The sequence below is a fragment of the Protomyctophum bolini genome (genome assembly GCF_963924005.1).
Source record: "Protomyctophum bolini genome assembly, chromosome: 7".
Classification (NCBI taxonomy): Eukaryota; Metazoa; Chordata; class Actinopteri; order Myctophiformes; family Myctophidae; genus Protomyctophum; species Protomyctophum bolini.
In genome coordinates, this window is record NC_137868.1 from 41,829,633 (window position 1) to 41,856,354 (window position 26,722).

Consider the following 26,722-nt stretch of genomic DNA (forward strand, 5'->3'; position numbering starts at 1 on the left):
CCCTGCGGGGTCCGTCAGGGGCCCCTAAATGCTGGGCATATTTAGGCATGTTTTATGTAAACTTAACTTGCCCGGGGGCGTGGTTATTTACACAACCTGTGTAGGAATTCGTATAGCGTTAGGCCAGGGGTTCTCAACCCCTGCGTTAGGCAATGGTTTCTGTTGTGTCTGACATCAGTGCATGTTACATTTGTGCCTATTCACAGTATTCTTGAGGGGCGCTATCCCCTCCTATATTCAGCATGTGTAGATTCTTGTCCTCCAAATATGGAGTGTGTTGCATCAGCAATCACTCAGCTCCATATATGGGCACAAAAGGGGCCAGGTCCACTCAGCTCCATATATGGGCACAAAAGGGGCCAGTGATTTGTTTGTTGTGGACCTGGCCCCTTTTGTGCCCATATATGGACACAATTTATTCTAATTGTTATTGCAATTTACGATCTGCGTTCGCTTCCCGCGTTCGCGTCTTACTCGTATAGCCTAATGACCCTATAAAGTAAACAATGTAATGGTCCTTGTCCCTTTATGCCCATATTAGGGAGCTTTGATTGATTGATTGATTGAAATTTCTATTCACAGTTTGTAGAATAGGTACAGTTCCACTAGTGCCTGATTTGTGGTACTAATGGGGCCACGTTCAGGGTACAACAAGTTTATTTCCAGTTTTATTATACATAATATCGGAACTCGGAAGACACTAGGGAATAAACGTTGACCCAACGGGTCCCTTAGCAACGTCTCCCTGACAACCAACTGTCCAATCACATAGCCGGATCCTCCCGGATCCTCCCGGATCCTCCGGCCACTAGAAATTAAAGTCCAGGGGGGTAACGTACGTGACGTCACTTCCTCCTTTTATCGGCCACCTCCTTTGTCTTGCTCTGGCCCACGGAGACGCGAGGGGGGTTGTTATTTATTTATTTCCCTTTAATTTGGAGGATATATTTCCACATATATCCACATTCTTCTGGTATTGAATGACAGTCGACTCTGAGATATTGATGCCTAAAAGCAAAGCGCCCAAGATGGACGACCTGGACTATAGTAAGTGCCGCTAAAACACACTAAAACGGACTGTTTGGCTAACGTTAAGCTAAAGCGCTATCCATCCATCGTCTTCGTTGGGGCTCCGTTTATTTGCTGGAATGTTTTAGACACACAACAACAACAACAACTCGGTGAATAAGATGAAGTGTGAACTTATACACAATGTTCTATCTGTGTGCCTCGCGTCTTTTCACTTCACCCAATGCATATTTTATTATGATGTAACCAACTAGCACTACTAAACAAATGGATGGATTCCATTCAAAGGGACAGTATGTGCAGGGAGCATATTGCTTTTTTTATGCGGTGTTCTGACTTATATAAACATTTTTTTGCAGAGCAGTTAAACTGTGCACTTTAATTTGAAATGGTAGACGTCTGTCTGTATTATATTGTTTGTTGTGTCTCATCCTGAATCCTGGTTCTCATTCATGCCAGTCTACTGTGGGCGTGGTTGGTGCTGAGGCGCAGCTGTCATTTTTGCATAGTAAACACTCGTCTGGTCTATTGTTGTTGCCAAAACATCACCATGGCTACCAAACCCGACCATGTTTATATTTTACCAAGTGTAATGATATATTTGTAGCTAAATATATAGTTGGATTGAACCTTTTAATCCAGAAGCACGACCAGGAAAGGTACAAGCTTAATGGCGTAGAATATTATAGCAGTGATTCTCTCTCAACCTATTTTAAATTGGACCCCCACTTTGATATGCCCGTTACGATTACCATCTCTGGGAGTGGACACTCTAGTCTACACCACCAGTGTCTTCAGGCCATGCCAATGACTAGCCGCTATTTGCAACTCTAGATTGAAGGGGTGTATTAAACGACGTTAAACTCACCAACATTGCAGCTTTAGGCCATGCTTTTAGAGCAATTCAACCTTTTCAATCTGCCAAGCGTTTGTTTCATAAAAATCCACCGTAGACATGTTATGAGCTACTTTCTGTTGCAGGTGATTCTTTTTCTAAGTGTTGGAGTTTTTGGGAGCACTCGTTTTTATTAACGGGCCATGCTGCTGCCTCCTGAATTATGTGCAAATGCAAAGACAGAAAGTAGCTCATAACATGTCTACGGTGGATTTTTATGAAACAAAAGCATGGCAGATTGAAAGGGGATAATTCAAGCTTGGCCGAGTTGCAATGTTGGTGAGTTTAACGTCGTTTAATACAAGCAGATTGCAGAAAGCTATTTGGATGAATGGGGAGTCAAAGGAGCGTATTGCAACTCTAGATTCATCCCATTATAAAACAATCTAGAGTTGCAAATTGCGACTAACCAAGAACCCCTTGGAGAGAGATAAAGTATCTCCCCAGCCCCCCCCTCCCCCCCCCCCCTACTGCATATGGTATAAAATTGTGTTGCAGATTCAACTTTTTCATAGATGGCTTCATAGACTTGTTTGACAGCAGTATCAGTGTTGGACTTGGAATCATGTTAAAATGACATTACAGTAAATGTTTGCCATGATATGAATCCAGCTCCTATCGTTATACCATTGCTATCAGACTTTAACTAGGGCATGACGGCTGATGAATCTATCCCTTGTGCTATTTAAAGTCGGAAGAAAGTGAAGGGGAGATAACACTTTATGTGAGGTACAGAATTTGCATCGTTGGCAGCTAAAGAAGCAGCCAGGCGCTTGTGTGATCATTCAAATTTAAATGGAACCTGACAAAATTTACATTAGCAGTGAACACTAGCTGATGCTCTTACGCACACACCTTAGAACAAGTGCAAACGTACCATTGAGAGCCAAAAATCATGCTAAGTTTATACATTTTTGCACAGAGAAAGCAAAGTTACACAGAGAAGTGGATCGTCTTCAAAACCGTTGTGTAATATATTACCTGCTGGCTGCTATTGTCTAATTATTAAATCGGGTCTTATTTCTCATTAATGAATGTTGACAGATATAGGACTTTAAGATTTGTTTTGTCTGTCTCTGGACTCTGGCACATAATTGGAATACTAGCAGGGGTTGACACGGTTGACCGACTGCCTGTGGCAAGTAAATAAAACATTCAGGCAAGTGGAGGTCGCTTTCAGGATTCAGGTTGCCCCGACGGCCAAGTGCACTCCATCTTCATTACATATTATAGGCTATTCACAATGCAGTTGCACTCATTCTGTTTTTTCAAAGTGTCTGTCGCCAGTTATCGATTGGATTTAACAACATTTTATTCTACAAGCGCACATTTGATCATTTTATAATGGACATTTTTCGTTTTGGTTTTCGGGCAAGAGGGCTTGACCTTTGGGCAAGTCGAACATGACTTTTTACTTGCCCGGGCAAGTGCCTCTGAGACCTTAGTGACTAGGCTTACATTTGAGAAAACCTTTACGAAGACTCAGCATCTGGTCATTGAAGCATTCCATGATACTAATATTTAGGATGTATGCCTCTGCGTTTGTTTTGTTTGATTGATGAATTTATTAAAGGACCACTTTTCAACCTATCTTCATATAATAAGTCTTCACTAATAATCATGAAAAAAATGGCATCATCGATGGGGAATACAAGCTAATAAAAACTGCAGGCTTTCTAGTCCTGAAAAGTTGCAATGCGAAAATGGAAGCCACCTGGTTTTACGGGGGCCAGTTTCGAATTGCAGCCGTCCGTAGGTGCCCTTTGAGAGCAGTTTTTAAGGAGTCAAGGGATTTGCATGTCTTAATGACTGTTGGTGTGGCGTTCCACATTTTGGTGGCATAGGAGCGAAAATAATTTAGTCCCTTGTTTGTGACGAATCTGGGTTGCACATGGTTAGTTGCGCTCCCTCTGGTGTTATGGGTGTGGACTTCGTTGATATTAAGGAAGTATTTAGCACAAGGGTATATTGGTGCTGTATCGAATCTTGTGGGCCAGGCCCATTGCAAGATGCTGGACTCTGTCGTCAACCCTAAGCCATTCCAGACTTCCAGTCTGTCAAAATGGCCAGGGGTAAGGTGGGTTCGTGGAGTGTGGCCAAGTAGTAACCTGACAAGTTCGTTTTGGGAAGTCTGGAGCCTTATCTTAAGGGCCTTTGATGTGCTGTGGTACCAAGAGGTGCATGCATAGTCGTAGAAACCTTGTACTAGGGCTCCTGTTAGGGTCTTCAAGGTGTTTTTGTTGACCAGTGAGGAGATCCTGTATAGGAAAATTGTTCTTTGATAGACTTGACTTGTTAGCCTAGATCGGGGCTCTGAAAATAAGTTTTAATGCATTTTCTTCTAAGTCATTATTGGATGGTGGGCCACAACATAATCAATTGCTAATTTAAGAACTGGGTAGAAATAAAAACGAGCACACGGGTGCACAGCTGTGTATAAAACAAAGAAGATTGGCTAATCATTTGTCTAGGGCTAGGCCATTTCCTTGGCTTGAATGTTGCACTTGAGGTAAGTTGAGGACATTTAGTTAAAAAGTAAAAACAAAAAAAGACAGTCAGTCATACGAACAACAAGCTCTTTCATAGAATAGAAGCTCAAGGTCAGTTCTTGGATAGGGAGAGAACGTGGATAAAAGCATTCTTTAGGTTGGGAACAGTCAGATTTTGAAACGCATTATCTAAGATATGGTGGGCCGGTTAGAAGAGCTAATTATATATTGTTTGACATTTGTTTTACACAGGATTTGTTTATTTTTGGCTTTTTGCATTAATTGATAGTTATTAGTGAAGACAGACAGGGAAGTGGGAGAGAGAGAAGGGGAGAGACATGCAGCAAATGTTGTCATGAACGGTACTCGAACACGCCTTTTATGTGGCATGCGCCTGGGGGACTTGGCCAGCGGGCCGGGCGCCCCAAATAAGATTATTTTGATGGGTGAACTCTCAGAAAAAAACCATTTTGTACCTCTACGATGCTCACCACATACCGTAGGTATATTAACAAACTTTGCTTTAACAAATTAAGGTATTACCAATGGAGGGTATGCGTGTGACATCATCATCAAACCAGGAAGTGATGCAGGACTGAGTGGCAAAAAACTACTTTCCTGGCCTTGACAGCCCATACATCCACTCAGAAAAGTCCTATCTGATTGCATTAAACAACTTTGCCTGTTGCTTTTCCACTCGATTTGCCACTCGATGTGCCATTCACTTTAAGCATTGCGCATACCCTCTATTAGGGGTGCACGATATGGACAAAATTTCATATCTCTATATTTTTTGCTCCCACTCCGATTCAGATCATTTGATTTTGAGCATATGCCGATACCGATTTTTCCCGTCTCCTGTCTGTCTCATGTCGCGTTATTGTTCTCCCGGGCCCGCTGCCGCCGCTGTCGCCGTACCAAAAGGTATACTTCAACTGGATTGTCACACACACCACCCAGCCGGCCGGCACACACTACCTGTCTGTCAAACCAGACGAGGGTCCAGCACTTAAGAGTTTACAACATTACCGTTAACATTTCATATTCTATATTTTAAGTGTTGCAACATTGAAAACTAAACATTATTTAAAAAAAATGGTGTTGGTAAACGCACTTACGGACCACAGGGCACACAGAGCAACAGGTGCGTGAAAGAGGGAGAAACTGAGTGAGGGGCACAGGCTAAAACTGGGGCTGGCTTTAGAAGTGGACGATATATTGTTGATACATCGATAAATCAACGATGTATATATACTGATATTGTGCATATTCATGCCTCTTACCATACGACAGCTATATTGTGCAGCCTTATTACCAATATAATAATGGCCCAGTGGGGTATATAAACTATATTACTAATATTAAAGCGTCTTTAATTATTGATATGGCAACAAACCAATCAACTGACTGCTTTTCCATACATTTCCATTTCAGCGCGCAAACTAAACGGGCACATTAGGAACAGGTCAGTGAGTGGCTAGCACGGAGCAGAAGGGAATCTACAGGAAATTCCGTCCTTGTTGAAATAATGGAATGACATTGATTAGTGTCCAGCACTTGTTGTTGAAGGAGAGGCGCTTGCGCTGCACAACATAGAAAGCAGCCCTTTTAACAAGTTCCACCTCGCTCCATGGCACATTTCTCCTGTTACAATTTAATGTTTAGTTAATCCAATTATAGGCCTTTTCATTATCCTGTTATCCGCCCTCTGGTAATTTATTAGCAATTCAGTGATTTGAGTCACTGGGTTGTCCCGGTACAATTACAAATATAATTCAGAATAAGAAAAGAGTTAACCCTTGTGTTAAATTAGTAAAGGATGAGAAAAATGTGGCCCCTCAATCACATAACTATTGTGATTGATTGATTGTGATTAATTTTGGTTCTCTGTATCCTTCATGCCATACCATTGAAAAATACTCATTCTAGGCAACATTAGAAATGGTCAAATTTGTTTTTACCAATAAACAAAACTGTCCTTTAAAAAAAATCACACTTGTGTGAAGTGAGGGGCACTCTTATCATCACATTCCTGCCAATTACAATTGGCATCCTCACTTTTCCGTCATTTCGGCCAATCACTTCACAATAGGCGTCTTCAATGTTCTGCCCTCATTTTGGTTTGTTTTAAAAACGCCATTGACAATGAAGAATCATATTGTCTCTTTGTTGTTAATGGCATTTAATGTTTGTGTTGGCAACTTGGCACCGTTTGTTTTTACATGATGTAATCAATTACATCACCTAAACAACATGTATTAGACGTTGATATATTAGCACCCCTCACTTCAGAAGGGTGTGATTTTTCAATCAAATCATCGCTACAATTCACACAAACTCTGGGCATGGGAGGGACTAGCGCCCTCTCACTAAATGGTTAGATTCTCTATAAACTCTGGGCATGGGAGGGACTAGCGCCCTCTCACTAAATGGTTAGATTCTCTATAAACTCTGGGCATGGGAGGGACTAGCGCCCTCTCACTAAATGGTTAGATTCTCTATAAACTCTGGGCATGGGAGGGACTAGCGCCCTCTCACTAAATGGTTAGATTCTCTATAAACTCTGGGCATGGGAGGGACTAGCGCCCTCTCACTAAATGGTTAGATTCTCTATAAACTCTGGGCATGGGAGGGACTAGCGCCCTCTCACTAAATGGTTAGATTCTCTATAAACTCTGGGCATGGGAGGGACTAGCGCCCTCTCACTAAATGGTTAGATTCTCTATAAACTCTGGGCATGGGAGGGACTAGCGCCCTCTCACTAAATGGTTAGATTCTCTATAAACTCTGGGCATGGGAGGGACTAGCGCCCTCTCACTAAATGGTTAGATTCCGGTGTTTACTGTAGCCTAAAAAGGGTGAGTAATACTTTGTTGCGCAAGTATATATCGGGCCCAGTAGAGACGGTGTGTCTGAAATGGCGACATTAATGATGTCATTGTGGTTCTCTTCTGTCCCAGTGGACCTGAGCCCACAGTAATGATGTCATTGTGGTTCTCTTCCTGTCTAATGGTGCGTTCACACACGGGCAGATTAAACTATATATATATATATATATTAGAGAGAGAAAGACAGCTGCCCGCTTCCAGTGCCTTCTCACAACACACGGACCGCCTCACGGAACGCACAGCCCTGTCCTCCAACCTCAATCACGTGTCGCCAGTGAAATACATACAGACGGCCACAGATTAATACTGGGACACACTTTTCCCGCGCAACAGACCCACACTGGGAAAACAACTCTTGCGTCAGTCGACAGAACTTCTTCTTTGGGGGAAGCATCGCGGCCAACGCGGGCGGTGGTTGCGTGGCACAGGCACCTGAAAGCAAGCTCTGACAGTTGGACGGGGGCATGTTCACATGAACACACGCGCTGTTTCGACACCACACTGTCCGCTCCCTCCTCAACCACCGTGCCATATAGGCTACATGCACGCTGAAAGCCTGGACACTGACTACGACAGCTTACAGCCCTGTGCGCACCCAGCGTGACTGCGTGACACCATCACAAGTATTCATATGTTATGATCCAACAGATATAAAAGTGCACAGTATTGTAACTGTTGCCAAGGCAATGAATTCCCCCTATCACATTACCAACACTGAATATCATTTGCTGTTCATATATTCAGAACTGTGTGTGTGTGTGTGTGTGTGTGGCCATCTTACCTCGGGGCAGCATAACTTGCTTGACAGTTTTTAAACGGTTTGGTTGGTTATAAACGTCAGAGACGTCCGCATACTTAATAACGTTGACAACCGCAGATAACGTTGACAACGTTTGTAATAAACCAACCCATTTGTAAATCCGTCAAGATTTGAGCGAGTTATGACTGTTTTCTTTGAGCTGCCGTTGAACATGCTGTATTGTAGCCCCGAAGCAGGAGAAAATCTACTTTGTTATCGACCTTTCTTTATCCCAGCAACAAACTCTCGAGATTTGGGAAGAGTGAAAAAAATGTGTGTGTTCTTAATAATATAATTTTCCATAACCATCTTAGACACTTTGTTGTCTGGGGCAGCTGATTTGGGAAATGGGAATCGTGACATTTGCCACATGATGCTCTCAACGCTCATCCGCATAACGTTGTCAGTGTTGTTGTGTCAGCCTGTGAGAGGGTGGTGGTGGGGGGAGGTCGGGGAGGAGCAAACTAAGCCTAGTACTTAGGAGACCATTTGTAGGATTTGTAGTCCATTTTGCGCCTCTAGTGACTCCAATGAAGTTCGACCATCTTTATAAATTGATCATCTTTGACCTGAGCCAGTGATGTCATTGTGGTTCTCTTCCTGTGCCAGTCCCAGGAGACCTGAGCCAGTCAGTAATGATGTCATTATTGGGGGTCACGGTGGCACAGTTGGTAGTGCTGTCGCCTCACAGCTAGAAGGTCCTGGGTTTCGATTCCCGCTGTGGGGCGCTGGCGGCGTGTTCTCTCCTCGGCGTCATCAGTGCCCATACCCGAGGCCGGGTTGGCGACAGGGGCCTTTCTGTGTGGAGTTTGCATGTTCTCCCCGTGTCCCCTAGGGTAGGTACCCTCACAAAAAAACATGCAGCAATCCTGTTCTCTAAACTGCCTCCCCCTGGCCAGCCGGGGCGCCTGATGGAGGGGAAAGGAACTGGTTGGAATAACGTGTTCCTTCCAACCAGGGAAACTCCCCCCTGTCAGGTGTAAAAGGAGCGACTTGGACACTCATGCATGAAGGAAGCATCAGTTCAAGTCCGTTGCTCTCCCCAGGTTGGCGGAGGGTGTGCAGAGCCCCAGGATCACATTAGATAATTGACACAGGGGGGTGAAAAATGGGTTACACAAAATCGTGGGATATAAATAAATAATTCTAATGTCATTGTTTGTGGTTCAGTCCCAGGGGACCTGAGCCCAGAGGAGCGCTCTGAGCTGGAGGACATCCGTCGCAGGAAGGGCGCTCTGCTGCAGGAGATCCAGAGGCTCCGCGATGAGCTCCGCGAGGCCATCTTGGAGGTGGAGGGCCTGGAGGCCAGCACCGAGGGCAGGTGAGGACTCACTCACTCTGCTACACAGACCTGAGATCAGATTCTAAAAATGTCTTCTACATCCTGACAGTTTTCCATTCTGACCTGAGATCAGATTAAAAAAATGTCGTCTATGTCAGTCGCTCTTCGATTTTTCAAAAATAGCAGACCTACAAGCTCGTAGCGCGCCACTCGGTGGCGCGCTATGAGCTTGTAGATCTGCTATTTTTCAATAGCTAAAGCACGACATGATGCCAACACCAAAATGAGTTCCCGCCCAAAATGGGTTAAGTAGAAAATAATGATTTAACCTTTTTAATTCACCTACATACTTAAACCATTCAGGACGCGTACCCCTTTTGGTGTTGTAAGCATTATGATATATTTTAGCTATTGGAAAAATCGTGAAAATGTGGCGCACATCTTTTGAATATAAATTCTTTCAGAGCGAACGTTTTCCTGCCTGGAACAACATAGTTTCAGGTTGGGGGGGGGTCCTTGACATGGAAGAGGTTGAGAGCACCACTGACATAGAAACATAGGTTTTTTCAGAAAACTGTTAGGATTTAGAAGCCTTTTTTTTCAGGTCTAACGCACACAATTTACACACTTTGTGATGCCGTGGTTAAGGGTTAGCCAGAAGCACTGGTCAGACGGACCACCAAGCTCAACTCCATTGTCATTTTTTTTTGTTAATATATGTTTATTGGCAATAGGTTTCAACAATTTAGTACAGTTTGAACATACCATTTTTTTTCCTGTTTTCTCCCTCACCCCATCCCTCCCCCCAGTTATCGTCATCATTAAAACAATATAAAAAAATAACATTAATAATTGAGTACAGACATACAAAAACAAACATAGATACAGACATATGATATAAACAGTAGGATACAAAAATAATAATTTAAGCACAGATAGCAAAAACAATATAAATAACAAAATAATAAAATAAAATAAAACAAAATAAATACAATTTATGAGTTGGTTTATTCAAGTTCAAAAGATAGTCAGTCACAAGTTGTTGGAAAAGATTGTGTTCGGAACGTTGTCATACATCACCCTCTATACACAGTTCTATCAGTATGATGAAGCAAAAAACACACATACAGTATTGATTCAATTAGTCTGTCGGAAGTACTCTCAGATTCTCAAAGTAGGTAATAAATGGTTGCCAGCTAGAAAAGAACCTTTCTGTTGAACCTCTAATTGTAAACTTTATTTTTTCCAATTTTAAAAATCCATTGTCATTTTGTGATCGCTCATCGCACCAAGTTCTGTGATGATCGGTGCATCTTCTTCTGCCTGCCTCTATGCAGCCCAACAGTTGGTAGAATGACAGAGTTATTCATCTCCAAATGCTTTAAGAATGTTTCAGAAAAGGCCCATTCCTTGTGTCCCGTGTTGTATATCCTAGTACATTGTATGCAAATGTGTTTATTTTGGGAACATGCTTGTTGGTAGACACGGCATTATCATGTGACGTATGGATGTGTCTTTTTGGTGTTAGCATTATGTCATGCTTTAGCTATTGAAAAATAGCAGATCTACAAGATCATAGCGCGCCACCGAGTGGCGCGCTACGAGCTTGTAGGTCTGCTATTTTTGAAAAATCGAAGAACGACTGACATAGAAAACTGTCAGGATGTAGAAGACATTTTTAGAATCTGATCTCAGGTCAGAATGGGTTAAACTCTTGGGTACTCGCTGCCGGCAGTGCATGAATCTAAAACACTCTCCTCTCCCTGCAGTAAAACCCTACAGAAGAGCAGACACGTGGCGATGGGAAGGAAGAAATTCAACATGGACCCCAAAAAGGTATCAGGTTTTTTTCTTTTTCTTCCCTGCTCTGAGTTTGATTTCTCACAGTGAACTTATCTCTTACATTGGGGTTTGTAACAAGCATTTGACTGATTTGTGTGTCATAATGGGTGTCATGCAGGGGTTATACAGTTTTTTTTGTTGTAGCGCAAAATAATTGTCTTGGCGATTATTCTAACGATTACCTCTTCAATATTTATTTTTTTACAATCTACAAAATCGACATGCCCCATTGACCAATCGGTTATTTTTATTTAAGGCGGTACATTTTCAGAATCCGTTATATGGGAGTGCGATTTACCGTTGCATAGCGTAAAGCAATATTCCTGTGCATGAGTTGTGTGGCGGTGATTTAAATAAGTGGATATTCTTGTGTTTGTGTGCAGGGCATAGTATTTTTAGTGGAGAATGAGCTACTCAGACACACCCCAGAGGACATCGCCCAATTCCTCTATAAAGGAGAAGGCCTCAACAAGACGGCTATAGGAGATTACCTCGGAGAAAGGTGTGTGTGTAAACTCATTTTCTCCCTCCTGTCTTTACACTGCTATCTTTTAACCTTTGACTGTATTTATCGTCGTTTCCGTACTGACCGGAAAATGACCGTCCCTTGTGGAAAATGAAGGACGTTCTGAAACTAATAATCATTCTCCTACTATCTCTGGCCTTTCATGGTCATGTTTGGCTAGCGTATGACTCTAAAGATGGCGGAACAATGCAAAGTATAGCCTCTGCTACAGTTGACAAACCTTACAGCACTCAAAATAAAGGAGGACTTTAGTGACTTTTCTTCGGTTGCGTGACCATCTGTTGCCGTGTGCTCCTGCAGGGAGGATTTAAACCTCAAAGTGCTGCAGGCCTTTGTCGACCTCCACGAGTTCACCGACCTCAATCTAGTCCAGGCCCTCAGGTAAGCTTGGATGTCACTTCTCCCCCACTGCTCTGGATGAAGTGATGGATTTATGACTGCCTCTCCCCAATGCTCTGTCGTATGTCCATCTCAAAGCTGGCTTATCGGCTATTTTCATCATTTTATGAAACATTTTGAACATTTTTTTTTTCTTTTTTCGAAAGAATTTAAATGGGGATGCTTGGTTAAAAGTTGGTCTCTGTCTTTAACGACCGTAGGCAGTTCCTATGGAGCTTCCGTCTGCCTGGCGAAGCCCAGAAGATAGACAGAATGATGGAGGCTTTCGCTCAGAGATACTGCCACTGCAACCCGGGTGTCTTCCAGAGCACTGGTACAGACACACACACACACACACACACACACACACACACACACACACACACACACACACACACACGTATTTATTCAAAGACCTTTTTGAGCCTCGTACAAAGCCAACTCGAGTATTTGTTCACGCCGAACAAATAATAAAGAAAGTCGAAGAAATCATTATTTGTTCGGTCCATGTTGTTTGTTGTCATGATTTGTCACAACTCGAGTTGACTTTGTCCGCGGTGTAAACGTCTTTAAATACCTTTTGGTAGTCAATAGTCAATCTAAAAGCCTATGGAGGAAATGAACGGGGAATTCACTTCCCTGGGTCTCACGTCGTCATGAAAGGGGGCGGGACTGCGACGCTCTATTGTGTGTTAGCCAATGAAACACAACCACCGTAAGGACTGCTATCTGTACCAAGTAGACCGCTAGAACTACTGCACAAGCAAACGGAGCTGCCACCTTTAAACACATCTTAAATCTCATTTGAGCTATTGGTCCAAAAGTGACTGCAAAAAAAAATGTGACATGGCTCCGTTTACAAAATGCTGTACACCCTCCAACTGTATATACTTTCCCCCATTTTCAACTGTTTTTAATATTTTGACACCTGCTTTGGCAATGTAAGTGTGTGTATTCTCATGCCAATAAAGCTCCCGTTGAATTGAACCGTGTGTTTTTTTGCAGACACGTGCTACGTGCTGTCGTTTGCCATCATCATGCTGAACACCAGCCTCCACAACCCCAACGTCCGAGACAAGCCTGGCCTGGACCGCTTCATCTCCATGAACCGGGGCATCAACGAGGGAGGGGACCTGCCCGAGGACCTGCTCAGGGTACGCTGGGGGAGTTCTCAACGGGCCTGGAAACTTAATACTAAGGCCCGAAAACGTCGGTTCGGGCCTGGTTGGGTTCGGGCCAGTGTTGTTGCAAAATACAGCCCATAGTCTCTTGAATAGTTTTCATTTAGTTTTTTTAGTCACATTTTAGTCACCTGGAATGTTTTAGTGTTGGTCTAGTTTTAGTCGACTAAATATCATGAGATTTTAGTCGACTAAATCTACAGTTGATTTAGTCGACTAAAATGTATTTTGATGCCGTCGCAATGACTAGTCCCTTCCTAATATTTTAGTCTAGTTTTTATTTTGTTGACGAAATTGTCAGTATATTGGTGTTAGTTTTAGTCAATATAGCTTAGTTTTCATTTAGTTTCCATTTAGTTTTAGTCGGTGGAAAAAGGTAGTCGAGGAAATTTTTCGTTTTAGTCAACAAAATCAACACTGGTTTGGGCAGAGTTTGAGAACTCAGCCACAATGTTGATTTTAACCAGATATATTTTCAATAAAATGTCATATTTTTGTCATCTGAAATGTTTTAGTGTTAGTCTAGTTTTGTCCGACTAGACTTGATGGTGTCATAATGCCTAATTTTACACTTTGTTGCATGCTGAAAATAGCCAATGTACAAGCTCACAATGCATCGCGAGCTTGTAGATCTGCTATTTTCAGAATGCAACCAAGCATAAAATGACTTTCGTCGAAAGTCAATATATTTGGTCTTCGTTTTTGTGTCGTAGCTTAGCTTTTATTTACTTTTCATCAGTGAGAAGAGGCAATCGCCAAACATTCTTCGCTAGAGTTTAAATCTGGGGCAGTATGTAACGCGGTATAGAATAAACATGTTGGCAATAGTGAATAATTTAGACGAGCACCCTACAGTTAATAAAACATTTACAAAATGTTTCACATTGTGCATTATTGAAATAGGTCGTTCATATTAATGTGCAAGAAATAAGACTTGCAGTTGCCTAATCTTCATAAATTTGGCATCTACAACTACGATTTTATTACTTTTTAAATGTTTTATAGGCTACTAGGATTTGTATTGAAAACGGCAGACACGATTTAGCGTGATTGGTCAGTTGAAATAAAATGGACAAGTGCCCCTTGACAAGTGCCTTTAGGCCATTTCTCGTAGGTTTTAATGAAGAAACACCATTTGCTTTAATAGACGGATTGTGCAAACACACCCTATACCCTAATGGTGCAGCTCTACTTTTGATCAGTTATACAATCTTAATGAAATCCAAGTTTGAAAACGTGTAGTTTCCTGTAAAACGAACCAACTAACGTCCATCTCCCAGAATCTGTACGAGAGCATCAAGAATGAGCCCTTCAAGATCCCCGAGGACGACGGCAATGACCTGACTCACACCTTCTTCAACCCCGACAGGGAGGGCTGGCTGCTCAAGCTAGGTGAGCGGACGTTAGCGGGCAGAGAGGGCCTGTCCTGGGCACATGCTTTTACCATAGCATTCTATGCAGCTCTGTGTAAACACTGACTGAATAACTTTGTTTACTGTGTGTGTGTGTGTGTGGTTGACTAATACAGTACATCCAGGTGTCCTTAACCACTTCAACCCTATATATATATATACACTTAACCCATTCTGAACGGGAACCCATTTTGGTGTTTGCATCATGTTATGCTTTAGCTATTGAAAAATAGCAGATCTACAAGCTCATAGCGCGCCACCGAGTGGCGCGCTACGAGCTTGTAGATCTGCTATTTTTGAAAAATCGAAGGACGACTGACATTTTTTTTAATCTGATCTCAGGTCAGAATGGGTTCATCAGACCAGTGTGTGTCCAGTGGAAACCTCGTATGAATCTGATCTCAGGTCAGAATGGGTTAATTGACCGTGGTCTCCCAGGGGTCTAGTAAAGTATATTAGGCCCCCCTCCTTTTTTTACCTCTGCACAGGAAATTCTTTCCCGGTGGGTGGAGAAAAAAAGCAGAACCAACGTGTCACTACTTGACACGTTGTGTGAGCTTGTAGGTTATTTTCCACTGGTTGTTTGCCCCATAATAGGGATGCCTTGCGGATATATGTCACGAAATACACCTTTAATTTAAATTCAAAACAAGCACTTTCTTCTTGAACAGCTTATTATCTGAAAGTACCCCCGGTACTGCATGCTTGGTTGAGACACTCAATTTACCACAACTCGATGTGTCACGACGGAGCTTGATTGTTATTATTGATTGTGTATGCTAGCAGAGGTTCACACACTCGCGTTCCCCAGAGGTTTGCGAGTGAGTGCACCGGCGTTAGGGGTTTGCTCTACTGACTCGACACTGCAGTGGCTTTCACAAACCGCTTCCTCGGCAGGGCTCCAGACCAGACTGTGGCCAAAATGGTTGCATTATGTGGCCATGTTGAGTGCCTCATGATGACCGCTGTTAAAACACCAAAAGGGCTTCCCTCCCAAAATGTGTTAAGGTGCAACTACGGCGTGGGTACTTGGTTATAGCCTTTGTGGTTGATGTTGTTCTACTGGCTCAGTGGGTCCTCTCCCTGCCTGCACTTTCATCACCGGTGCACGTGTGCACATAGCAGTGCTGACTGCTGATGATGAAACCTGTGAAACGATCCTGTCCTTCAAAGTGACCGTCGGCTCAACTCGGGCTGTTATCCAAGACTCACATAAACCCACACAAAGCCTAGTATCTCTACTGGGGTGAACATTCGGCAAAAAATGGCAGATCTACAAGCTGGGATCAAAAACGTTGAGCTGCACATTGTAGTTGCTCCCTTAGTCATTTTTTTGAGTGGTGCAACCACTCCAAGGAACAGCAATGTCCGTGTTCACCTATGTTTTGGTTCACCTATGTGTCTGCCTATGTATGTGACGTTAATGAGCACCAGCATGACTATTAGTACCAGTAGGGGCGCTGTTGTGCCAGAAACAGAGAGAGAGAGATAGTGCTGCACTGTTGCCTGCTAATGAGAGAGAGAGGAGGGCAGGGGGGGGAGGGAGAGTAGTTGCATCACGTTTTAATATATATATTTTTCAAGTGACATTTCGAGCCTGTGCTCTTCTTCAACTTAATGACTCTCAGATAATACAAGCTCACGATTCAATGCGTTGTGGCCCATTATAAACCCCTAGGGGGACTCCGGGCAATTAACTATGTAGGGTTTAAGTGATTTAATTAGTTCTAGAAGTGCTTGGTTCTAAAGTGGGACGCACACTCGCTGTTCTTTCTACAACAATGAGGCAATGAAGCTGACATCTTGATGGCTAGACCGCCACCACAAGGTTTATATAGTGTTGGCTCCTAAGCAAAAAGAGGGAAAGGTGTCTTTGTGTGCCATTTCGAAGTAGTTTCTGGTATGGTTACTAGAAACTCCAGGTACGTTTTCAGGGGTTTTGTTTTCACGGCATGGCTTTTAAAAGCCCTGCTTTGTACTTTCCAGCAGGCTGTAAGTGGTTAAAATAAACCAAAGACTTTGAAACTGTAGCTAATTGAGAGACCACTAGGAAATCACAGTGCAGAGTAAAACATTCCCGGAAGGACAGAGCATTTTATTTAAAAACAAATTAGGCTCTGTCGATACAGACGGATTGGCTTGTCTGCTCGTGCTCTCTCCGCTCAAGACTTAAGTACTACTACTGGTCTCAGTTGTACTACACAGAACTCTGTTTGTCTACAGAGAGTGGCCTTGTGGTTAGAGTGTCCGCCCTGAGACTGGGAGGTCGGGGTTCGATCCCCGGCCGGGTCATACCAAAGACTCTAAAAAGTGGACCCAGTGCCTCCCTGCTTGACTCTCGGCATCAAGGGTTGGATTGGGGGTAAGTAAGTCCCTGTCCAGGGGGGTGTACGTGTACATCAAGCTGCCTCACGCTACAGAAACAGGAGAGAGGCTCCTGCCCCTATGGGCCCCATGGCTCGGCAAGGCTACTTACTTACTACTGGTACTGTAGGTAGCCCACTGGCATTGTGCACAGGACAGGCTTGCGAGTTGCGAGCTTAGCTCCAGAAAGTAAAACACACACACACTCTTTTACGACATGCCGTAAAAAAACGGGTGTGACCGAATCTACGTCCTAGCACCAACTGAGAGAATGATGGTAGCACCAGAGTTAACCACAGTGGATAAATGTTCCGGAACCCGCCCGTTTTTTTCTAACTCCGTTTTTGTCGGGTTAGAAAATGCACACCTGCACTCGGCATCTCTTCTTTGACTCACACACACACACACACACACACACACACACACACACACACGTTTCTGGCAGCTGTGAAACACCCTGTACTGTACTGCTGCTGTTAACCTGCTCTGTCCTGAGGCTTTGTTCTGTTAACGTGCCCGACTGTCCTCCTCCCCTTTCTGATGTTTTTATGATTTAAAATCATTCGTACAACTGGCAGTGGGCTGAAGGTCAGTCGTGTCACAGTAGCAGCACATCGTGGCAGAGACCCAACTGCAATACCCTATGCTTAAATCAAGACTTAATTGCACAGCGCGGTGTCACAGGGCCGAAAAGCAAAACCACTCTGCGAGCTCACAACAGCTGCATCGCATACAGCGGATATTTTGGCACCCTGACACTGGCTTTGCAACTATAAGTGTTGCCTGGTTCATACTTGGGTTTGCGTGACACAATGCCGCTACACCGAGTATAAATCGAGCATATTAAATCGGGCTTCTACTGTCTTAAATCATTCTCTTTTGCATGGTGGCGGGGCGGGGTTGGCCTGTGATCTGTTTTGTCACTAATAACAAACATCTCCTCCTCCCCCTGCTCTGTCTTCTCATCTTTCCTCCCTCTTATCTGTCTGTCCGTTCTCTCTCCTCTCCTCAATCCCTCCTCGCTCCCACTGCGATTTCCACACTCTGCTGCCCGCTGCTTGTTTCTCAGGAGGTATGTACTGGAAAGAGACCATTATAGCAAATGTAGCTTTTTGTTTTAGACCGTGGTCAGCTATACAATATGTGAGTTGTTGAAAGCTATCCTCTAGTCCAGGTGTGGGCAACTTTGACGATGGAGAGGGCCGCTATATTTCCACATAATAATAACCGATCTACAAGCTCAAAACGCGTTGCAACGCGACACGTTTTGAGCTTGTCGATTTATTTTATGCTATTTTTGAATTGGAATCCTGAAAAATATTTTTTTTACGTAATTTCAAATACCTTTCATTATACTCGTGTTGAGAAATGAGCTACCAATTTAGACTGAAGTAATTAAAGCAGGTCATGTTTGCATGTTAGGAATAGTAACAGCTGAAACCAATATTATATCAGTGTTCCGACATCAACCTGAGGGCCACATTAAGTGAAGGTGGGGGCCGCATGTGGCCCCCAGGCCGCCAGTTGCCCACCCCTGCTCTAGTCTGTAACCTCTAGATCTTGAATGGGTAGAGAGGACCGCCTGGGAACCGGAGGGCAGCCGGTTGGACCTCTGGCTCACCCAGTACATTTCAAAAGCCAAATTCCAATTCCAATACCCCCAAATCTCGGCCACTCGCACTCGGTCACTCCAGCGTGACGGTGTTCCAGTGAAATTGGTGACCTGCCGAAATATGTGACCCATCTTCTGGACTTCACATAACTTACATGGAGGTCTTTTAAACATGTGGCCTACATACCACTTTGCTAATACACAAACCGCAATGATTTACGTTCGGACACTGACATTATGTGACGTCTACAAGATTGTCACCAATTTCACCACAACACCGCCAACACCTGCTGGAGCCACCGAGTGTGAGTGAGCGAATGGCCGAGATTTGGGGTATTGGAATTTGGCTCAAGTGTCCCTGAGTAAAACACTTAACCTAGACCCCCCCCTTCTGAGCAGCCATCAACTGGGTGGAGCTGTAAAAACAATTTCCCCTAACTCGGGGATGAGAAAATGTCTTCCCCCCGCAATGCCCATGGAGAACAGTGTTGTCTCAGTGTAAAAATGAATAGTATTCTGTCCTGTATCATGACATTTACGCTGATATGATACATCCCCCCCTGCCCCCTCCCCCCTCAACATATAGTTACTGGTCCTTGCACCGTGTAAGGCAGGGTTCTCCCAGTCCTGTTGGTCACTTTTGTGCGACTGTATTCCAGTTTTTTTTTTCATTGTTTTTCCAGTGCCGTTTGTCATTGTTGTGTGACTGTATTGTTGTTTTCTTCCCCAGGGGGACGGGTGAAAACATGGAAGAGACGGTGGTTCATCCTCACCGATAATTGCCTCTATTACTTTGAATACACCACGGTGAGTCTTCTGTCTTGTCATTCATTTATACATATATATCGTACGTCATCGCATAACCACGTCGCTTGATTAACTAACTTTCAAGTTAGTTAACCCATTCGGGTTACTAGGGCTGAGCAATATTTGCTTATGTCGTTATCTAGATATGAACCTGGATGAAGGGCAAAATGCAACGATATGGACAAGATACATTTTCCCCTGCTTGTACAGCCAAAGTCAGCCAATCACAGATATATGTTTTATCTTGTATCTTTTTCTCTGCATGTCACCATAGACAAACAGACAATTAAACTCTGCCACAGGTTGGGCGTGTGCGTGAGACCATTGTCATTCCGTACATTATATATAGATATACATATCGAGATATCACATTTTGTCCATATCATGTAGCCCCAGCTAGAATGTGTGGAGCCGTATGCATAATTTATAATCATCATATGACGATGTCTTACCCTAGAACATTGCAGATCTTGAGTTGTCTTTTCAGTATTGAGTTTATTTTAAGTTGGCTACTGTGAGATTAGTGGCACTGTACTTTTGTTGGACTGCTCCATAACGACATAAAATTATCAATCGATGCTAAAAGCATAACATGAACACTGTGTGTGTGTTTTCAGGATAAAGAGCCACGAGGAATCATTCCTCTGGAGAACCTCAGCATCCGGGAGGTAGAAGACCCCAGGAAACCGGTATGAATTTAGTCCTTTCTCTACCTTTTGCATTTTCAAAGACCGCCAGTTTTGATATGGGTTAGGCCAGGGGTTTTCAACTAACCTCGCGTCACCAGGCTCTCTACCTCACCCTGCAGAACTGCTTTGAGCTGTACATCCCCCAATAACCCCTCTCTACCTCACCCTACATAACTGCTTTGAGCTGTACATCCCCCAATAACCCCTCTCTACCTCACCCTACAGAACTGATTTGAGCTGTACATCCCCCAATAACCCCTCTCTACCTCACCCTACAGAACTGCTTTGAGCTGTACATCCCCCAATAACCCCTCTCTACCTCACCCTACAGAACTGCTTTGAGCTGTACATCCCCCAATAACCCCTCTCTACCTCACCCTACAGAACTGCTTTGAGCTGTACATCCCCCATTAACCCCTCTCTACCTCACCCTACAGAACTGCTTTGAGCTGTACATCCCCCAATAACCCCTCTCTACCTCACCCTACAGAACTGCTTTGAGCTGTACATCCCCAATAACCCCTCTCTACCTCACCCTACAGAACTGCTTTGAGCTGTACATCCCCCAATAACCCCTCTCTACCTCACCCTACAGAACTGCTTTGAGCTGTACATCCCCCAATAACCCCTCTCTACCTCACCCTGCAGAACTGCTTTGAGCTGTACATCCCCAATAACCCCTCTCTACCTCACCCTACAGAACTGCTTTGAGCTGTACATCCCCAATAACCCCTCTCTACCTCACCCTACAGAACTGCTTTGAGCTGTACATCCCCAATAACCCCTCTCTACCTCACCCTACAGAACTGCTTTGAGCTGTACATCCCCCAATAACCCCTCTCTACCTCACCCTACAGAACTGCTTTGAGCTGTACATCCCCCAATAACCCCTCTCTACCTCACCCTACAGAACTGCTTTGAGCTGTACATCCCCAATAACCCCTCTCTACCTCCCCCTACAGAACTGCTTTGAGCTGTACATCCCCCAATAACCCCTCTCTACCTCACCCTACAGAACTGCTTTGAGCTGTACATCCCCAATAACCCCTCTCTACCTCCCCCTACAGAACTGCTTTGAGCTGTACATCCCCCAATAACCCCTCTCTACCTCACCCTACAGAACTGCTTTGAGCTGTACATCCCCCTATTTGTCCGGACGATGCAAAAACGCTAATCCACGCCTTTGTTTTTTCTCGGCTTGACTACTGCAATGCACTTTTTTCAGGACTGCCTAAGAAAACAACTGACAGACTACAACTTGTCCAAAATGCAGCAGCCAGAGTTTTAACTAGAACTAAGATGAGAGAACATATTACTCCAGTTTTGGCATCACTGCACTGGCTTCCGGTTGTTTTTAGGATTGATTTTAAAATTATTTTACTTGTCTATAAAGCTCTCAATGGTCTCGCACCTTCCTACCTACATGACTGCCTGCCTAAATATGTCCCAAACCGCCCCCTAAGGTCTTCCACTGCTGGCCTGCTCACTTTGCCAAAAAAAATGGCAACTAAACAATACGGGGAAGCAGCTTTTTGCTTCTACGGGCCGTCGGCATGGAACAAGCTCCCACTGTACCTTCGTCAGGCAGCCTCTGTAGACATTTTTAAAGCTCAGCTCAAGACCCACTTCTACAACATTGCTTTTAATTTATCTTTTATTTTTTATTTTTGTTATTCATGTCCTCACTGTATTGCATTACTGCTTGTTTTTAATGTTGTTGCCTTGCTTTTCTTTTATCCTCCATTTCTCTGTAAAGCACTTTGAGCTGCATTTCATGTCATGAAAGGTGCTATACAAATAAAGTTTTATTATTATTATTATTATTAATAACCCCTCTCTACCTCCCCCTACAGAACTGCTTTGAGCTGTACATCCCCAATAACCGCGGCCAGCTGATCAAGGCCTGCAAGACGGAGGCGGACGGCCGAGTGGTGGAGGGCAACCACAATGTGTACCGCATCTCGGCGCCAACCCCCGAGGAGAAGGACGAGTGGATCCACAGCATCACGTAAGGTCACCGTTGAACCCCCCGAAAAACACTGGGTTGGGACTATAGGGATGCTCCGATTGGCACCGATTCTGATCACCGATTTAGTTTTTGTCATGATCGGGCCGATATCGATGGGTTCTGATACTGATCTTGTGAAATGTTGCAAATTTTAATATTTCCAAAAATGATTATATTATGTCAAAACTGTTCCTGTGTGTGTGTGTGGGGAGGAAGGAGTGAATGTTTAGGCCTGTCACAAAAATGCAAAATGATGTTATATACTATACATCTTAAATGGTGTAAAAGATCAGTTTCTCCAGATAGGGTACATTGCGGAGCATAGATAGGGTAATTACCGATCAGAGTAAATATATTGTTTTCAATGATCATTTCAAAAAAAAACATTCCCCCCCCAAAAAATATAAAGTTTTCATTAATTAAACTGAAATTCAATGATTTCTTTTCAGTTGCCGATCTACAAGCTCACAAAAGTGCCGCGTTGTGAGCTTGTAGATCTGCCATTTTCACTAGTTTGGGTCCCGGGATATTTGTGTTTTGGGTCTCACGCTAAAAGGTTTGGCAACCACTGACGTAGGTTCTGTGGCCTGTAGCACAGTGGTTCTCAACCTGTGGGTCGGGACCCCATGTGGGGGCCACATGATTTTAGGGGGTTCCCAGAGGTGATGTCACAATTTAAAGATATATATATATTTTAAAAAATCTGGCGTTTTTTGCCTTTATTGATGGGGTATAGTAATTAGACATGGAAAGGGGAGAGAGATGGGGAGTGACACGCGGCAAATGCCGAACCTGCGGCACGCAGTCCGGCTGGCTTGGCAGCTTGGGTGCCCAGACGGTTGAGCTAACCGTGAATTGTGACAATTTAATACCTGCTCAAACATTGGCCAACTGCCAAATGATATAAGAAAGAGGCCCATTGTGAGGCGTTGGGAGCTATTTTCCACAATATTTATCTGTAGAACTCTTAACTCAAACTCAATGTAATGCCCCAGCTCTGAACAAACCACTTGCATGCATTGAAAAACTTGTCGGACTCTGCAGTAATGCAGAGGGTTAGTTTAGTCACAATCTTGAATCAGTCAATGGACTAAACATCCCTGAGACAATCCGTTGGGTCCTTAAGTTTCACCAGTGTTTTTGGCAGCAAATTTCTATTTTAGTTTTAGTCATAGTCTCTTGAATAGTTTTCATTTAGTTTTAGTCACCCGTCCCGTAATGTTTTAGTGTCTAGTTTTAGTCGACTAAATCAACTGTAGATTTAGTCGACCAAAATCTCATGACATTATGATAAATGTATTTGGGCGGGCCTTGATGCCGTCGTAATGGCTGATTTTTCACTTGCTGAAAATAGCCGACCTCTTGTCCACTAGTCCCTTCCTAACATTTGTTTCTATTTGGTTTTTGTCAGTGAAAAAAAGGTGGTCGACGAACATTTTTCGTCTTAGTTTTAGTCGACGAGATCAGCACTGCCTTTCACCAAACGTGTCTTTTCCCCACACTCTCTCTGTCTCTGTGTAGTTCCGCCGTCAGCGTGGATCCCTTCTATGAGATGCTGGCTGCCAGGAAGAAACGTATATCCCTGAAGAAGAAAGAGGAGCAGCCCTGAACGATGCATTCCCCCTCCTGCCCTCCCTCCCTCGCCCATTCCCTTTCTCCATGTCTCCACTCAGTTCCAACAGCGAGGTACATTGGATTATCTTTTTGTATCCTTTGTTGTCCCTCATGAGTTCTTCCATCACGTCATTCCCTACCTCCTCCTCCCCTACCTCCTTGTCTCCCGGAAAAGGGAGGACTCGCTATTCCTCTTTATAAGACTTTTTTGAAAAGGCACATTCAGCGAAAAGAGCTCCTCCACACAGCGGCTGCCTTTTGCTACCATGAATTCTCTCTTTAAACACCAGTGCTTTATCAAAGCTGGTTTCACACACTGGGAAGCCCGAAGTTTGTGTTGACCATAACGTCGAGGACCCAATACATCTACGAACATAATATTCATGAATTTATGATGCGTTTTCTTTTCTGTCACGCGACCTGCCCGGTTGAGAAGCACTGTGTTACGCTACTATTCACACTGATACACTACAACCAGAGCACACTGTCCCACTCCCACCCTCTCCCCTTGTCCCCTCTTGTCTCTCGTTTTGTCATTGAAGTAAACTGTGAAGTTAGTGTCTTATTCAGGGTAAGCAAGCGAACTCTGGTACACTTAAAAAAACAAACCATTGCAATCTTTTTCACATGTTATCTTTAACCGGCATCTCAGTATAGCCTGAAGTTTCTTTCTTGAGATTTTCTCGAGAAATGTTAGCTTGCAATCACTATCGGATCATTGTAAATGTTTTTGAAGATTAGCTGCAATCACTATTGGATCATATAAATGTTTGAGATAAAACCTTTAGAATACCTATTATGGATTTAGTGTAGTATTCTATTTAGTAAATATGGGGAATATGGTCAGCAGTATCGGGGGGGTTTCATTGGTTGAGGAGTGGTAATCACTGGAGCGGACTGTTGAGATGATGTGTTGGTTTTTACTCTAAATGAATTGGCTACAGGTGTTGGTTTTTACTCTAAATGAATTGGCTACAGGCGTTGGTTTTTACTCTAAATGAATTGGCTACAGGTGGCGATATCGGCATTATATAAGTCCCACTTTTTCGTACCGTAGAGGAAATGTGTCACTCTGTCCATTGCTGTCTATATGTTTACACCCCGTTCACAGAGGACCGCTGGGTCTAAATACGGAGCACAGAGCTGATCTCAGATCAGCTCTTTGAGTTGGCAGCTTTCCATAATTCTGCTGCCGAGCTCTCTCTCTCTCTCTCTGCAGAGGTAAGCTGACTGCGCCCGGCTTGTTTAACCCATTTTGGGCGGGAACCCCTGTTGGTGTTAGCACGATGATATGCTTTAGCTATTGAAAAAATAGCAGATCTACAAGCTCATACAAGGTTGTAGGTCTGCTATTTTTGAAAAAAATCGAAGAACGACTGACTTAGAAACGTAGCTTTTTCAGAAAACTGTCGGGATGTAGAAGACATTTTTTTTAATCTGATCTCAGGTCAGAATGGCTACTATTTCTATTACTATTTCTTAGTAACGTTTATGAGCAATAGTCTCCCGGGTAGTGTTTTTAGTGCGGCCTCTTTGAGAATGATCCCGTTATAATGCCGTTATTCTAACGACCACCAGCTGATCCTGTTTGGGAGTCACTTCCGCAGCATGTCTCCTCTCGAGATGAACACACGCATCTTTGTTCACCACCGCCACACACACACACACACACACACACACACACACACACACACTACCCCGGGTCCACTCGCTGTATAAGTGGGTCTTCAGAAGTTAACGACGGCAGCTTATAATGTATATTTTGTTCTGTAAATAGAAGCTGGCAGACTTGTTTACAACACACCGAAAGGATTTAATTTATTGTTTTGTTTTTTTCTTTGTTTTTTTCTCTCTTCGTACAAGCTACTGTAGAACTTGCATGTCAATGAACCGAGGCATTTTTCCATAGGTGTTACTGGTGAAACGTATGCCTGCTAGCTAGCACTGGGCGGAACACACAACACGCGTATGTATGTTTGAGGTGTGATTATGAGCTCATGAAACTAGAAGAAAATGAAGAAGGTAAAAAAAATCTATTGCGTTATATTCCCAACGAGCTGACGGTGTCATATAGATGAAATATGTTGTGAATTCATGTTTGAACGAAGAGGTGCATGTGTTTTTGTTTGCCTTTTTTTGGGGGAGGGGTTTCCCCCATGACACAAAAATTGAGTGGATGAGGTTTCTTTCTGATCTGAGCCATACTGTATGTCTTAAGCGTGGGTCGGGGAGTTTAAATTCAATTGAACTTTTATCCAGGGGAATGACGAGGCGTTTTGTCAGCGGCAAAAGGGACGTTTTGTAGTATGAATGAGTCCTGGTCTGAGCCTTTCTAAGGGCCTTGTCACCACATGAACTTTAGCGTCCCTATCCTGTGGTGAGCAATCAGCGGAAATGGCCGATCTACAAGTTCACAGGGCGTCGCAGCACGACGTGTTGTGACCTTGTAGATTCGGCTATTTTCAAGGAAGATATTTGATGTAGTAGAGGGGGGGGGGGGAGGTAGGGGCCTAGTATTGACCTGGACGACTCCGGTCAACTAAGTATATATATATATATATATATATATATATATATATATGGTTTAAGTAATGAGTCACCACCTCTCCATAAAAGCACAAAATAATCGTTTTATTGTAGTATGTCAAAATGTTGTCCCTTCCTTGCTCCTGTTCCTTCTCACCGTGTCCCCACGACTCCTTTTGTTGTCCGTCATGAAATGGAAGACACTGTCTCACACTCACAGCAGATCTATGGCCAAAATTCATTACATTACAACAACAAAATCCAGAAAAAATGTCCCAAACGAACTGTACCAATTCGGCAGTGTCATAATTGATAGATCTTTTCGTTGGTATGTAATGGTTAAATTATTATAAGCGTAATGAATCGGTTAAAAAAAAAAAA

General features: G+C 43.5%; 1 protein-coding gene across 3 annotated transcripts; it reads left to right on the forward strand.

Annotated features, from left to right (window-relative positions):
• The first annotated feature begins 899 nt into the window (after nucleotides 1-899).
• On the forward strand, nucleotides 900-26,173 carry cyth2 (cytohesin 2). Of its 3 annotated transcripts, none has more exons than XR_013964413.1 (13): nucleotides 900-1,047; nucleotides 9,271-9,421; nucleotides 11,152-11,218; nucleotides 11,608-11,726; nucleotides 12,051-12,131; nucleotides 12,350-12,462; nucleotides 13,134-13,282; nucleotides 14,590-14,701; nucleotides 19,428-19,504; nucleotides 20,122-20,193; nucleotides 22,047-22,201; nucleotides 23,723-24,759; nucleotides 24,828-26,173. XR_013964413.1 is itself a non-coding variant. In XM_080768827.1 (12 exons), exons 1-12 carry the CDS (start codon nucleotides 981-983, stop codon nucleotides 23,808-23,810), a joined length of 1,251 nt encoding a protein of 416 aa, XP_080624953.1. In that variant the 5' UTR covers nucleotides 900-980; the 3' UTR covers nucleotides 23,811-26,173. The 3 variants fall into 3 exon arrangements, 1 of the variants encoding a protein (XP_080624953.1); XR_013964414.1 differs by having other exon boundaries at nucleotides 23,723-24,725; nucleotides 24,760-26,173; XM_080768827.1 differs by having other exon boundaries at nucleotides 23,723-26,173.
• Nucleotides 26,174-26,722: the final 549 nt, after the last annotated feature.